This window comes from Tarenaya hassleriana, unplaced genomic scaffold, assembly GCF_000463585.1.
Source record: "Tarenaya hassleriana unplaced genomic scaffold, ASM46358v1 Cleome6, whole genome shotgun sequence".
In the NCBI taxonomy this organism is placed as follows: domain Eukaryota; kingdom Viridiplantae; phylum Streptophyta; class Magnoliopsida; order Brassicales; family Cleomaceae; genus Tarenaya; species Tarenaya hassleriana.
In genome coordinates, this window is record NW_010968505.1 from 3158415 (window position 1) to 3174454 (window position 16040).

General features: G+C 40.9%; 5 protein-coding genes across 6 annotated transcripts in view; 3 read left to right on the top strand and 2 right to left on the bottom strand.

Moving 5' to 3' along the window:
* Positions 1–14: 14 nt before the first annotated feature.
* Positions 15–2424, bottom strand: LOC104799712 (probable low-specificity L-threonine aldolase 2). Its single transcript, XM_010522350.2, has 8 exons — positions 2218–2424; positions 1332–1824; positions 1149–1260; positions 999–1049; positions 822–893; positions 602–734; positions 457–515; positions 15–140 (listed from the first exon to the last, which is right to left on the bottom strand). Exons 1-8 carry the CDS (start codon positions 2219–2221, stop codon positions 15–17), a joined length of 1050 nt encoding a protein of 349 aa, XP_010520652.1. The 5' UTR covers positions 2222–2424.
* Positions 2425–3307: 883 nt separating this feature from the next.
* LOC104799247 (phosphoenolpyruvate carboxylase kinase 2) lies at positions 3308–4573 on the top strand. Its single transcript, XM_010521659.1, has 2 exons — positions 3308–4262; positions 4422–4573. The coding sequence occupies exons 1-2, from the start codon at positions 3461–3463 to the stop codon at positions 4460–4462; spliced, it is 843 nt and encodes a 280-aa protein (XP_010519961.1). The 5' UTR covers positions 3308–3460; the 3' UTR covers positions 4463–4573.
* Positions 4574–4667: 94 nt separating this feature from the next.
* LOC104799246 (rubisco accumulation factor 1.1, chloroplastic) lies at positions 4668–6344 on the top strand. The gene has a single exon (XM_010521658.1). The coding sequence runs from the start codon at positions 4873–4875 to the stop codon at positions 6202–6204; it is 1332 nt and encodes a 443-aa protein (XP_010519960.1). The 5' UTR covers positions 4668–4872; the 3' UTR covers positions 6205–6344.
* Positions 6345–10173: 3829 nt separating this feature from the next.
* On the top strand, positions 10174–11849 carry LOC104799248 (AT-hook motif nuclear-localized protein 19-like). Its single transcript, XM_010521660.2, has one exon. It carries the CDS (start codon positions 10740–10742, stop codon positions 11652–11654), a length of 915 nt encoding a protein of 304 aa, XP_010519962.1. The 5' UTR covers positions 10174–10739; the 3' UTR covers positions 11655–11849.
* A 1968-nt stretch (positions 11850–13817) lies between these two features.
* Positions 13818–16040, bottom strand: part of LOC104799250 (protein EIN4-like) — a 3594-nt gene continuing 1371 nt past the window's right edge. For both annotated transcript variants that reach the window (XM_010521662.2, XM_010521661.2), the window contains 2 exons: positions 14597–16040; positions 13818–14510 (listed from right to left, as the gene is read on the bottom strand). In XM_010521662.2, coding sequence (XP_010519964.1) covers positions 13971–14510; positions 14597–16040 — 1984 coding nt within the window. In that variant the 3' untranslated portion in view covers positions 13818–13970. The remainder of the gene's footprint in view (positions 14511–14596) is intronic.

The following is a 16040-nucleotide window of genomic DNA, read 5'->3' on the forward strand; positions in this document are numbered from 1 at the left end:
ATTTTTCATAATAATCATAGATGCAAGTATATTACATACCTGAATTTACTTTGAGGTATAACATGTACACCTACATGTTCCAAGCTTTTACATGCATCCTCTGCTGTAAACTTTGGATCTTCAGGTATATCTATGTATATCTATAAAAAACAAATAAGTTTTAGAAATTTATTTTTTATATATATATATATATATATATACATCTTTTGATTTAGTCATGCAGATGATCAAACTGAATACCAACCTATAAATGCATTTACTTCGTTACAAAATGTTAATTAATCTCACGATGACGATATTTCATCTACTGCTCCAGAAAATTCATGCTTCGGTTTAATTGGAACCGTAAAATTAACCATTAAATAGCTTAGCCAGATATCGTTATAGTTGTACCAATCGGTTTAAGGCTATAAACCACTCAAAAGTTGTAGCAATGCTAGTGAATAAACCACTCACGATGTTGGTTTCCACCGCAGCGACGTCGACTCTTACCCGGTCAATCCGGTTCAGCCCTTCTGGTATGATGAGAAAAAACCAGAACCGGTTAACATTAAACCGAAATTAAAAACACACCCACACTGTTTCAAGAAACGTCAATCACCTGCCAAGAACTTGGCCTTCTTGTGGTCGCCTTCAAGCTTAGGAAGGTTCTCGTGGAGAGCCATCAATGCGGCGGCGCAAATTACTCCGATTTGTCTCATTCCGCCGCCTAGGGTTTTCCTAAGCCACCTCGCCTGCCACAACATTCTATACATTTCAGAATATATTCCATCGATTCCTATTTTTTAATGGTTTAATTACGTAATTTTTGCAAAACTTACTTTGGCAATGAAGCTTTTGGTGCCCACAATTACAGATCCGACCGGAGCTCCAATGCCTTTGGAAAGACAAATCTGTTCACAACGACCAATATATATATTGATTCAGATCCAAAATCCAATATGTATTAACATGTGAATACTGTCGGGTAAGATATATAACACGTGTTTGAATCGTACCGAAACCGAGTCAGCTGCTTGTACGATCCTCTTCACAGGAACTCCAAGTGCCTGCATGCATCCATGCATGCATGCCACGTATATAAGCATAAACATATAAACCATATATTTCAGTGAATGTGAGTGATTATAACGTAAAAAAACACTAACAATGGAGGCGTTGAAGATTCGAGCTCCATCGATGTGAAGCTTCAAGCCATGCTTCTTCGCTAATTCTCCGACTTTGTCTATATATTCTACACGTAGGCATCTTCCGCCACAGCTGCATATCACGAAACAGTATATAAAACAACATCTGAATATATACACACACATACACATATATACACTCACTTGGCCTGAGTGTTCTCGAGACATATAAGCTTTGTAACCGGGTGATGAAGATCTCCTTTCGGAGTTCTCACGGCCTCTTCAATGGCGGATATTCCCATAGTTCCGTCTTCCTCGTTCTTCACCGTTCTTGGATGGACTCCTCCCAGCGTTGCGATCCCTCCGTTCTCGTACACGTGGATGTGAGAGTTGTCTCCAAGAATCACTTCGCTTCCCCTCTCGTCGCAGTGAACGAGCACGCTTATCAGGTTCCCCATCGTGCCCGAGGGTACGAAAATGGCGGCCTCTTTTCCCGCGATTTCCGCCATTTCTTGCTCCAGACGCAACGCCGTGGGGTCGTGCCCTAAAACGTCGTCGTCCACCTCGGCCTTCGCCATCTCCGAACGCATTGATTCCGTCGGTTTTGTCACCGTGTCTGACCGGAGATCCACCGTTTTGTTTATTGTCGTTGTTGCTGTCGTCGTCGTTACCATCTTTAAACCGGACTTAACCGAACCTTAACCAAACAAACCAAATCAAGGGCAATCAGCACAAACCGATTCTACATTTTTAGAACAGAGGATTCATGAATCATGATCGTACCCTTTTAGAACAGAAGAACCAGACAGAACCGAACTGAATCCCGGCCAGTGAATATAAAACTAATGAATCCTCAGCGCATACACACACACACACATATAGAGATGATCCAAACCAAATTGATGAATCGAACCAAAACCAAAGGATTAAAATCGTACAAATGTGAATTACCAGGTATATATTAAGAAAGCATTTTCAGAACAGAAGAATCAGGATCGTGCACAAAGAGAGAGATGTCACTGAAAACATATATAACCAGTGCATAAATGGGTTGTGTCATGTATATACAAGTAGATACACGTATACATACACATATATGGGGAGGAGAGAGCGACCGTACAGGGAAGCTCTTGATCTGCAGGGACTTTGGCGATGAATCTCAAAACGCAGAAAGACTGTTCCTTTTCTTTGTTTATACACCGAAGAGATGAATTGAAGATGGTAGAGAATGTTTGAGAGAGGAAGTGAAAGATTTGGGGAAATCTTTTTGCAGATTGATGAGAGAGAGAATCTGAGAAAGAAGAATCAGTCCAAAGACATAAAAGTTGGTTTACATAATGACAAAAGGAGCAAAAAAGTAACGGTGGAGATATTTTTAAATATTAATTTTTCATAATTTCATCGAAACCCTGAAATTGGAGCTGTGAACAACAAAGCTAATGAATCTTACGGTAAATAAAAAAGGAAGCAGATTTGGAACAATGGCAATGCCATTTGAACATTTTATTGATAAAAAATTAGCTAATTTGATTAAATTTTAATAATAATGATTCAGGTTAGAAAAGGAATATTAATTAGATAAATAATCATAAATTAACATTTTAAATAAATTTGTGTACATCATATTTATGTTTTGATCCATAGAAAACAAAATTCAGAAAATCATGTAGGAATATATATATATGGGACGGGACGGGACTCGCGATTTAAATCAAACTTCCCAAAATTAATTAATTATCGACCAACGGCAAATAGATGAATAGATATAATATCAACTCAATGAACCGACATTTAAGTATTTTGGTATCTATGGAATGAATATATATATATCATACATGTCGTTTGACGATTTGTTAGTCTAATTTAGTTTTCTCACATCAGGAATATACTTTGTGAGTCGTCACATAGTTTGACCTTCGATAAATATTCTTATATATTTGGCAAATAACCTGTGAAGTTGCAAATTCTAAAAATTATACCCTAAGTACGACCTCTGCATAAATATATTTTTAATATTCCTACGAATTTTTATATGATTTTTATTTTATACTTTCTTTAGTTTTATTATTTCCATATGCATTACAAATAATATTTTAAAATAATATTCAAAAGTGTATAGTTCACCGAATATAAAATTAGTCTATTTAAATAACACCGTTACTCCGTTAACTTCGCTACTGAGAAGGTTTGAATTTCGCCGCTAACATTCAACAGAATTTTGTTATTTCGGCATAGACGGAATATTCTCTCTCTTTCGTCTTCCTACAAATATACGCGAAGTCGGTAGTAAAAGACAGAACAAAAACCTGAATTTCAGAAAACAGAATATTCCGATGACCGGGGAATTTGAATTCGAGAACAGATACCAACTCTCCGACGAGATTGCCAGCGGCAGATTCGGTACGATCACGCGCTGCTTCTCTCCGGTGACGAGCGAGTTCTACGCCTGCAAAACTATCGACAAGCGCGTGCTCACCGACGCTCTCGATCGCGAGTGTCTCGAGACGGAGCCGAAGATTATGGCGCTTCTACCGCCGCATCGGAACGTCGTCAGGATCTACGACATCTTTGAAACAGAGGATTCTCTGGCGATAGTGATGGAGCTCGTCGATCCGTCGGTGACGATCTACGACCGGTTGATCTCCGCCGGAAGAAAGTTATCGGAGGCCGAGACGGCATCGTACGCGAGGCAGATCCTCTCCGCGGTGGCGCATTGTCACCGGTACGGCGTTGTTCACAGGGATGTGAAACCAGACAATGTCCTGCTTGATCTCCGCGACGGCATCGTTAAGCTCTGCGATTTTGGATCCGCTGTGTGGCTCTCCGGAGAGGACACGGAGACGGCGGAGGGAGTAGTAGGGACGCCATACTACGTGGCGCCAGAGGTTGTAATTGGGAGGAGGTACAGCGAGAAAGTCGATGTGTGGAGCGTCGGAGTAGTGATGTACACGATGCTCGCGGGAGAGCCTCCGTTTAATGGTGAGACGGCGGCGGAGATATTCGAGGCCGTTGTGAGAGGGAATCTGAGGTTTCCGCCGAGAATTTTCCAGTCGGTTTCGCCGGAGGCAAAGGATCTGATGAGGAAGATGATCTGCAGGGACGTTTCACGACGGCTTTCCGCAGAAGAAGCGCTTCGTAAGTTCATCATCATCCTCAGTTTCATACACTTTCACTTTAGTTTGAAATTTCGAAATGTTTGGTTGCTCCAAAATTTGAACTTCCAAATCTGAAATTTTCTTAGGAATCAAGGTTCGAATTGTAAACTGATTAAAATAGTTGAATTTGAAAACGCAGGTCATCCATGGTTAAACAACGGAGGAGAACGAGGAGAGTAGAGAGAGAGGGCGAGAGGGGTTTAACCTGAGAGGTCAGATGTTGTAAGCCACCGGTAATTCTCTCTCCAAAGTGATGTATGCTGCTCGTTAAAGTTTGATCTTTGCTCGTTACGAAAGTATTTTAAAAAAAACTATGAGAGATGTTTGACATACGAAAATTTTGACAGATGTGAATCCGAATATCATAAATGGGATATTCTAAATTCGATCCCACAAAGCGATTTCGTATATCCAATCTGCCAAATACCGGTCCCAATATCCGGTTTACCATCCGGTTCAAAACGCTGTTATTATAACTTTGGTTTTATCCCCTTCCAGTTCGAGATAAGGCACTGTTACCTTCTCCTCCTCCATTGCCACGCCTCTCTCTCTCTCTCTCTCTCTCTCTCTCTCTCTCTCTCTCTCTCACCATGCTTTCTCTCACAGCAAACACACTCAAATCCTCCATATTCACGCCCTTAACCCCATCCAAGTCCCATGGATCATTCTCCAATCCGATTACCCGATCCGTTAACCCGAGACCCATCACCGTCACCTCTGTCCTGATACCGTCCTCCGACAAACTATCTCCGGTGAAGCCAAATCTCTACCAACCCTTCCGTCCTCCTCCGTCGCCGGTCCCCTCTCAGTTCCGAACCCTTGACGCCGCCGGAAAAATCGAGGTCCTCGCCGGTCGAATGGGTCTCTGGTTCGAGTACGCGCCTCTCATTTCCTCCCTTTACACGGAGGGATTTACTCCTCCGACAATCGAGGAGCTCACCGGAATCTCCGGCGTCGAGCAGAACCGCCTCATCGTGGGAGCCCAGGTCCGCGACTCAATGGTCGAGACCAAAGCGGATCCCGACGTAATCGCCGCTTTCGACACCGGAGGCGCCGAGCTTCTCTACGAGATCCGCCTCCTCAACGCCACGCAACGTGTCGCCGCGGCTAAGTACATCGTCGGACTTGGATTCGACGCGAAGAAGGCGCAGGATTTGGCTCGAGCCATCAAGGATTACCCGAGGAGGAGAGGGGACAAAGGATTGCAATCGTTCGATTACAACTTACCTGGGGACTGTCTCTCCTTCATGTATTATAGACAGAGCAGAGAGTACAGGAACCCATCGGAGCAGCGAACCGCCATGTTAGAGCAAGCGTTGGAGGTCGCGGAATCAGACAAGGCTAAGAACGAGGTGGTAAGAGAGCTACAAGGTGGAAAAGGCGGAGGGGGAGGAAGCAAGGAGGATGAAACCGAACCCAACTGGGTTCGTGTCCCGGTGGTGAGACTGCGGTTCGGGGAGCTAGCGGAGGCAACGTCAGTGGCGGTCCTACCGGTTTGCAAGGCCGAGGAAGGGAGAGAGAAGGTTGTGGAAGCTCCAATGGAGTCCAAACCAGGAGGGCAATTCGGCATTGTGGAGGCCGAGAAGGAGTGGAGTAGATGGATGGTATTGCCAGGGTGGGAGCTAGTGACAGCTATAACAAAGGGTGGGGTGGCGGTGGCATTTAGGGACGATAGAAAGGTATTGCCATGGAGGGCAAAGGAGGAAGCTTTGGTGGCGGTGGTGGATCGGGAGAGGAAGACGGTCGAGGCTGAAGACGGGTTCTATCTGGTGGCTGTCGGAGGAGACGGGGAAGGTCTGAAGGTGGAGAGAGGGTCGGCTCTGAAGGCGAGAGGAGCCGAGGAAGAGAGTTTAGGACTGGTTGTTCTGATAGTCCGGCCACCGCGAGAAGAGGATCAGCTGCGTGATGAAGACTGGGACTGAAAACACGAAGAGATTAGCAACATCTCGTTACAAAAGAATCAAAATTCAGTATCTTGCATTGTTGTTTTCAACGTTTCATATTATCCTTAAAAGACTAATCGTGTAAAATTTTGGTAAAGGTGGAGACTTTTTTGTTTTTCCTCTGGGTTTGAAGTTGAACACATACATAATTCTTTGATCTTTACTAACCTGATAGTGCATCATCTTCTTTTTTCCACAACTGTTTGGCACCTGAGAAAGAATACACCATCTCTTAATCCGAACCCAGTTTTGATTGGTATATTCGATTGCATTGAAGGACAAAAGAGGTATGCGCAAATACTCTAGTGGTGATTTAATAAGCTCAGTAATGTTTACTTATTAGAAGGTAAAAGGTGCCGTACCACGGAATTTTGTCACTCTTTGTCCTCTCGTCCATCAGTTGAAGCAACCTCAGCCACATCAGGTGTTGTATCATCTTTCAGGGCATCCGCCTCCTCTGTGTCATAATCGGAAGATTCAATATTAGTAAACTAATCAGGAGTAAATAGCCTCTAAACTTGCGGGTAACGGGGTAAGGGTAACAAAAAAAAAACAATGTTATAAGGGTTCTCAGTTCTCACCACAAAGCTGTCATCTGGCTTTTTATCGACGCACTATGAGAGAGAGGGAAACAAAAAAACCTTCAACAAGATATCAAACCTCTTTCATTACACTATTTATTTCGGTTTCATCATGTCTATTCCATGAGTTTTTACCTCAGCTACAGGCTACAGCATGTGCTGCGGAGAACAATGCATGATAGTCAGCTCGAACCGAAGGGATATGTACAAGGGGGTTGGTAATGACATGGCAGCCTCCAGGATCGGGAAAAAAGGGGTTGCTTTGCTTGTTTCTGGCTTTCCAGCCTTAATCAATCAACTGTATTGCAAGCTTCGGCACCTCGAAGAACTTCGAAGGGTTCTTGATGTGAGTCGTTATCTTCGATTCTTCTGCATTGTTTCTATAACCTGTCCCGAGACATCAGTATTCAGTTGTTGTCTTAAGCCTCAGACGCATTTCAGGAGCTGCAAATTGAAGCCAACGCCAAACCATGGCTTCTACTTCGTTTACATAGAAAGAAAAAAGGAACATTTTTTTGTAGGAAAAGGGGAAAAAACAACTTCCCTAAAGCTAACCCTGAAACCAGTAACTAGCTAACGAATGCTAATTCATGTAAGCGATTGGTTAAAGACTGTAGAATTCTTCCATTTACGAGGATGAACACAAAGTCGAGTTAAGCAATCACTGATCACTCAAAAGATGCAGATGTAAAGAACCAATCATATATAATTATAGTGACCAAAATTAGTGGAATGGGAGAATCAAACACTTAATCATATAATCCAATTGCGGTTGGAATTGTACATACCTTCTTGTCGCCGTGCAGATTCTGCCACTTCAGAGCGCTCTTGAGAACTGGAGCCGCAGGAATTTGAACCTAAATCAAATCATTAAACCAAAAAAACTTAACAGAACCAAAACAGCTACTAATTTTAATTCAAAAGGAGACCAAATTAGGGTTTTAAGTCCCCCTCCCCGATCATCGATGTAGAATGAGAACGTCAAAGACGCAAATTCCAGTCGAAGCTTCCATTTCCCACACCAAAATTGGTTAAATTCGAAGAGCACGAAACAGGAAACCGAATTTTCAGAAAACAACAACACCAAAACCAAGGAGAAACAGATCGTAATAGGGAAAATGTTTTTCTATTATTGATAATGGGAAGAATACATCATAATATATAGCAAAATACAATAGAATATTCTAAGCATAATATCTAGGGTAAATCATAACAATATTAATGATAATATTATAAGAATAATATCTTCCTATAGATCGGAGAAAGCACGAAGATATTCTGCAACATAGTATACCTGCTGCATCAGGTGTAGATTCTGCCGGTTTCGACCGCTTCAAGGCACTCTTGAGAACCAGGGCGGCCATGGAGAAGAATTACACTCCTTCAATGCATCTTCTGCTTCAGGAATCGGTGAATCGGATCCCTGTTGTGGCTGAAAGGAGGTGATAGTCCTTCGATTAGATCATCCGCCATTGCTCGCCCTCGCTATCTCTCGTTTTTTCCTTCGCCGACGAAGACGACGCCATTGCGTGGGAATGCCGGTGACTGACTTTCGAAAAAATGGGCCTAATAAATGGGCCATTATGAGATGGTCCGGCCCAATAAATAATGAAGTCAAGCAAATCAGCGGATGAGACAAAACCTGATTTGAGTGAAGAAAGCGATCAAAATATTCACCATTAATTTTTATATAATTTATCCAATTTATATAGAAAAATAATAATCGTCTTATTTATATACAATTTATTCATTTTTTATGTCCTAACTATATAGGACTCGTTTTTAATTTATGGGTCTAATGTCCATCATTACTCTCTTGAATAACAAAATTATGATGAATTCGTATATATTTAGGAGAAACAAATCAATAAGTTCTGATATATTTAGAATGGAAAATAACGGACCTGTATATAAATCAGCTGAATCTGAAAGCGATTGTGTTTCTATAATTTTATTTTATTTTAAGATAATGATAGTTTGTAGCATATATGTTATTTACTGATATTTGATAAGAAATTGACAAACAGTCATAATCCGATTCGTATATAATATACCCTTGCATTAACTGCATACTTCCAATAAATATATAATATTAAAATACATTATCCCATCCATTTCGTCAAACTAGTGTTTTTTTTTTCAAGCATCCTCTTTATTATTAAATTCGTGGAAAATACGATATAGTTTTTAAGACAACAACACGAAACACAAATCTTGTAGCTCGTTGAATCATGCATTGAAAGATTCAACAATTCTTTTTTATATAATCAATTTGCCCCGTTATTGTGTGTCATAGAGTCCCGAGGAGTTCAACCACCCCTTTGCTTTTTGTCCACCATTTTTATATGTATATGTATATGTATATGTATATGTATATGTATATGTATATGTATATGTATATGTATATTTGAGAGTGGTTCAATGTATGTGAAAAAGAAACATAAACTACATGTGCAGACCAAATTCTATCATAATTTCACTAATTATACATTCGAAATCATAAAAGATCAAATATCATTTACAAGATACTTGTGTGTGTGTATATATATCACTCCTTGATATGTATATTTGTTTTTAATCAATTCATTCGAAATTCAAATGTGATGATATGTAACATGATATCATATAATATATATGACTGATCTGTACAAGAAAATTATATTATATACTAGGGTTGACGAATCATGTTGAACAAGACCGTATATATATATATATATGAAAAACTAGTGGGAACAGATGTGTGCCAACTATATATAAACTCAAATATCATGCATATAATTTTGTTGGAATTATCAAGTTTTGTTTATATTTTAATATTTTTACTCATATAAAACGCAAACAAATATTTTATTCTTTTTATACAAAACTATATACTGTATATGTGACAAAATGTCAAGTTAATCTAACGAATATATTTAACTTTTACCCGCACAACACATCCATCATATATATATAGAGAGAGATAATCCAACTAGCACACACATATATATATATATATAACGTTTAAATAAATAAAATCTTGTGGTTTACGTACTTGAATATTGCTATTTCCACATTCATTTTTTGTTTTATTTCTTTTACGTGCAATTTTGACATTGACGTTATCATATCTGTCGTTATATATATAATCATTGTGTGTTTGGTTAAAATTTAATTTGTTCTCTTGTCGGTTCTTGTAAATACGTATATAATATTTATACGTCTTCCGAAAACATGAGCCATTATTTAAATATCTACTGAATAAGGATAATTTTACAAATGTTTTTCTACTAATTAATGAATAAGGATTATTCGTGTTTTATACCTCGAGGTTCTTAGGCAATTGATTATCGACACACATAATCGTGTATACACGCACACACATATATATATAAGGTACATTCCTTTCCAAAAATAAATGTCATAGTTTTATCACGGAAATTAAATAATGTGAAAAAACCCTAATTACACAGACATCACTGTCTGCTTCTTCTCGCCAAAGCTTGTATGGAGAGGCAGTGAGTGCTCACTCTTAGTGCTTTTTAGTCAGAGAAGAACACACGCGGCTTATGAAACCCTAGCATCTTTGTGTCCATTATATTATAATTCACGTCAATTTTATATATATTATTCGCATACTCTTTTGGGGCTTTGTCTTAACTCGCTTTAAAACAAAACAGTGTTTAAATATACGTATTTGTTTGCCTAAATGTGTCACGTCTTTTCCCTTTCTTGTCGAGTGCGAGCATCATCCTTGTCGTGTTCCTTTTAAGTTCTTGTGTCTCTTTAAACTCAAACCTCTATTCTCAATTCAAGATCTAAACCTTTAAGTGGGTTTTCGGGTTTCTAACTCTTTTTTTTTTTTTTTTATCTAAAGATCGGATCTTTGCAAATTAGGGTTTTGTGTCTTTTGAATTAAGTACTTGGTCTTTGCTTTTTTTGGGGTGTGCAACTATGGCGAATCCATGGTGGACGGGACAAGTGGGTCTCTCAGGCCTCGAAACGACGCCGTCGAGTTCATCTCAGATGAAGAAACCCGATCTCCACATCTCCATGAACACGGCCCTTGGGTCCACGGCGAGTGAGCCCGGTCACAACCATCACCGGGACGTGGACGACGAGAGAGACAACCATAGCGACCACGAGCCACGCGAGGGGGCCGTGGAAGCTCCCACGCGCCGCCCACGAGGCCGCCCATCTGGCTCCAAGAACAAACCCAAGCCTCCGATCTTCGTCACGCGCGACAGCCCCAACGCGCTCAAGAGCCACGTCATGGAGATCGTTAGCGGCTCCGACGTGGTCGAAACCCTGGCAACCTTCGCTAGGCGGCGGCAACGCGGCGTTTGTATCCTCAGCGGCAATGGAACAGTCGCAAATGTCACGCTCCGACAACCTTCATCCTCGGCCGCTGCCGGAGGAGGAGGCGGTGGAACAGGCGCAACGGGATCGGTTATGGCCTTACACGGAAGATTCGAGATTCTTTCCTTGACGGGCTCGTTCCTCCCAGGGCCCGCCCCGCCGGGGTCCACCGGCCTGACCATATACCTAGCCGGCGGCCAAGGCCAAGTGGTCGGGGGGAGTGTGGTTGGGCCACTGGTCGCAGCAGGGCCAGTGATGCTCATCACGGCCACGTTCTCGAACGCTACGTATGAGAGATTGCCTTTGGAGGAGGAGGAGGAGAGAGCGGGAGGAGGGCCGGGAGAGCTCGCTGGAGGAGGAGGATCGCCGCCGAGCGGTGGAGGCGGCGGAGGAGAAGTAAACCAGGGGCTTCTGGTGTATGGTTTGCCGGGAAATCTTGTCAACGGCGGAGGAGGGCAGGTTGGCGGCCAAGATGCTTATGGTTGGTCTCAAACTCGGCAGGGTTATTAATAAACGGATTGAAAAGGGCTAATTAACAGAATATATATTTTCGGATATAATAAGAATGAGATCTTGATTAATGATGGTACTACTAGTATGCTATTTAGTGTTTGTTGTACATCATTTGGTTTCCACTATTGGCTGTGATCATGGATTAGTTTCACTTCGTAATTTGCTTGACATGATCTTAATTATTGATATTTAATTAAACTTCTTTTAAAATTTATGTGTTAATATTTCCTTTATGTTCTTCAATATATATATATATATAGGTGTGCGTATATGCGCATGCAATAATGATTCTCTTCGATCAACGTGTATATATAGGTGTGTATAATATAAGCGTATGCAATAATGCATAATATGCCATCTTATTTTGTCTATTGATATTCTTGTAAGTGTTATTGATTGGGTACCATCACCAAAATCGGTTTTCCATTAAAAAAAAAATCTTTTAAATTCTATACGATTATATATCATCCATCCAACACTAATGTAAAATTTCGTATATATATGTCTGTATCGATTTAATTCTGATGGTGGTTTAGCTAGGTATGTGATCCGGATTGTTAGAGATCGGTCGGTCCAAGTTGAATGTCGTCGATTTACAAATTTCCAAGACTTTTCCTTCTCGGCTTCTTCGAGGAATCGTAAAAATATAATAGTAGAGGAGCCCATTCTCACGTGGTTCCCACATGGGCGCCTCTTGCAAATGCAAAACCCTAAGGTATATATATTAATATATATAATATGATACCATTAAATTATGCTAAATATATATATTTGTGCATTTGGTACACATCCATTAGTGCATATAATATATATACTATCCAACACTTGTCAAACCTAACTCATATTTTTTTTATTATCTGCATACACTTCATAATATTGTATATTAGTGGTGGAGAAGATCAATATCATATATAATAGTGCTAAGTTTATTTATTCGAAATATAAAAAAAATATCATACATTCGTAAAACGAAAATCACTTAAAATACGCTAATGTTTTTTTATAACAAAAACTGAACATACACGTGACGAATTCTTATAGAATTTTACATCCAATATTATACCGAATAATATAGTTTTTTTCCAAATAAAAAAACCAAATCCAAAATAACTGAATCTATTAAAATTTAAAACTAAAATATTCTTCTAACAGTAATATATCATTGATAAGATCTATGATTATTTCACTAGAAAACCCTTCCCAAGACGTAAACAAAATAAAAGGTTGACACCTTCTACAAAGCAAAAATAGATATATAAAAGCAAACCCTAAGCAATATAATCCAAGATGATAATTAAAAAGCAAAGAGTCCAACATAGGACAGTTAGGAAATAATTATATAACTTTGAAAAGGGATCCATAAAACGAGCATTAATTTAAAAAAAAATACAACAAAGGACCGCAGGATAAAGCATTAGTTGGACATTATTATAGTGATTTAATTCATTCTTTTAATATAATCAAAGCTAATATGTACACTGATGCATGCATCATCAACCGCGAAAATGTAATAATATATTCTATTCTTTCAAATTGCCCTTTAATTAGATTAAAGCCATATATATATATATATATATAATCGAGGTATACGTGCAGTGGATCGGGAGTTGGGTTAGGTGGTTTCTTACCTAACTTTATCCGCTCTGTAATGAATTGATTCTTATTTGATTTGATCCGAAAAAATATATAATAGAAATTGATTTACGTGAAATTAGGCTGATCTTAGTTTTCAATTTTATTCGAAACGGAAACAAAACTAAAACAAACGATGCAAAAAAAAATTTAAATGTACTAATAAACATTAAAACAAAAGATTAATTCCCTTGAAAAATACTAGCTATTTTTTATTTATGAAATTGAAAAAAAAATCTCGAATAAATAAACATTTTTTTGTGACTATTATTAAAATCATAAATTTTACAACACTGATTCCCAAACAAAATACACGAATTTTTATTTGTCTAATTTTCAGAAAATTCTTATAAAATTTATATATTTACTTAATAAGTAACAAATTCATGTGTTTTATTTCTTCTAGAGACAACTCATTTGTTTTTCATTTTGCGAGCAGATATGTGGAGAGTGACTGGACAAACCCGCCGAAAGAGACGGAAGGTTCTTCGATGTCTTCACATAAACCCTAAAAGGAGCACATGAACATGGATATGTAATGCCATGCGATGTGTAATATTTCATCAATAACATAACTTCGTTACAATTAATGCGGTCGCATATAATAATATAAAACCCCTCCCAAAATTTCCATCTCTATACTTCACTGTATAACACAAAACAATTCGATTTCTTCATCCGTCATTCGCCAGAATTCTGAAGAACGCGTCTGAGCTCGGAGGCCATGACGTGCAAGAGAACAGGCTTCTGGATCAAACCGTTCATGCCCATCTGCAGGCACCTCTCCCTCACGCGATCCTCCGTGCTGGCCGTCAAGGCCACGATCAACGGCCACCTACTCCCGCGGCTGAACTTCCTCACCTTCACCGCCACCTCGAACCCGTCCATCTCCGGCATCTGCAGGTCCAATATCACCACCCTGTACGCCATCTCCGCGTTGGCCAGCGAGCTCAAGCACTCGAACCCCGACGATACAGCCGTCACTTCGCACCCGAGTTTCTCCAGCAGCCGTTTCGTCACGGTTCTGTTCACGTCGTCGTCGTCAGCCAGCGTAACGCGCAGACCCCGCAGATGGGTGTTGGAGTTCGGGTTCGGGCTTTGGTCCGGTCCTCCTAAGACGGCTCTTCTTACCGAGGGTCGGGTTTGGAACCTCAGAACCAGTGTCATGCTCTGGTGCTGTCCACGCGATTTGGGCGATATCCATATGTTACCTTGCATCATCTGTAGAACAATTACAAACTATGCTAATGGAGACACAATGACAGAAAACCAAACCATGGAAGAAGGTTTTTTAGTTTTAAACTCACCTGTGCAAGTTTTCTACACATCCCTAAGCTCAAACCCTCCTTGATACCATTGCTCTTGTATCTTGTGCCCGGGAAATGCCTCGTAGCGATATACGAGCCATCCGATTGCGGATTTTTATCATTGATGTCTACTTCAAACTTCACCCCAACACAGTCGTCTGTCACGTGAGATTTCCACATTCCCGTCTCTCTTCTGTTCTTGTCCTGACCGCTGCCACTCTCGGAGATAACCCGTAACGCCACGATTTTGCCCCCATCTTGCATATCCAAGACATAGCCGAGCATGTACAAGACCAGCTGGAACGCCCTCTTCTCATCGCCCACGACTAAATTCGGGAGACGGGTCTGAATGTCCATCTCGAACCCATACCCTTTGTAGACAGACAAGCACTTAGCCACACAAACCACTTCTCTTATCAGGGAATGCAGATGGAACCGCTTTATCTCCAAGGGAGATTTCCCGTTGTCTTTTGGAGATATGTCGATCACATCGTTTATCAGGGTCGATAGGACCGTGCTCGTTTTCACCAATGCATCGACGATGATCCTCTGATCATGATTCATATTTTCCGACTGAAACATCGAAAGAAGGCCCAAGATCGTGTGCATGGGTCTCCTCATTCCATGGCTCATCACTTTCTGGCAAGTGTGTCTTGCTTGGCTAGCCATCATGGCATTCTGCTTAGCCCGCAACAAGGCTCGGTTCTGAATACCGAGCTTCTCCCTCATCAGCTGAGATTCTTCGAGAACCGAGGCATGCGATAGAGCAACGGCTACCTGATCGGCAACCACCTCCACTATCTCCAACTCTTTCTCGCTCCAATCCCGCGAATTTACGTCCGGAAGTACCAAAACCATTATGGCGTAAGAAGTATCCACAAACTCGGGAGTCCCTCCTTTGAAATTCGAGCCGTGGAGCATGGGCATCCGGATTGCCGCCACTGGACCAAACCCTTCGGCACCGCCACTGCTCTCAACCGCGAGCACAGAATCTTTCCCCAGGATTGTCACTACTTTAGTCTCTCGCACCTGAAGAACACCAGGTTCGTTAACCGGGATTGATCTGAAACTCCTCAATGGATTCGCTCTCAGCTCGTGAGTCAGATGCATCTCGGTTCTGTTCTCGTTTGGCAACCACACAGCAGAGTTCTGCAAGTCCAGAATCTTGGAGATCTCGACGAGAGTGGTCCGCAATATCGTGTGCTTATCGAGGGACTTCCTGATTTCACGAGTCAGCATCCGCACGTGCATACTCATTTCCTTCTGCTTCTTCATCATCCCGACCTCCTCGTTCAATTCCAACACATTCTGCTTCAGGTAAAGCTCCCGGACCTTCCATTTCAACAGGAGGGGGATCAGAGTCAGCAGCGTGATGGCGGTGGCGCATGAGACGAGAGCCGTGAGGAACTTGAAGATTGTGAGCCATAGCATCAGCTGGAAAGAG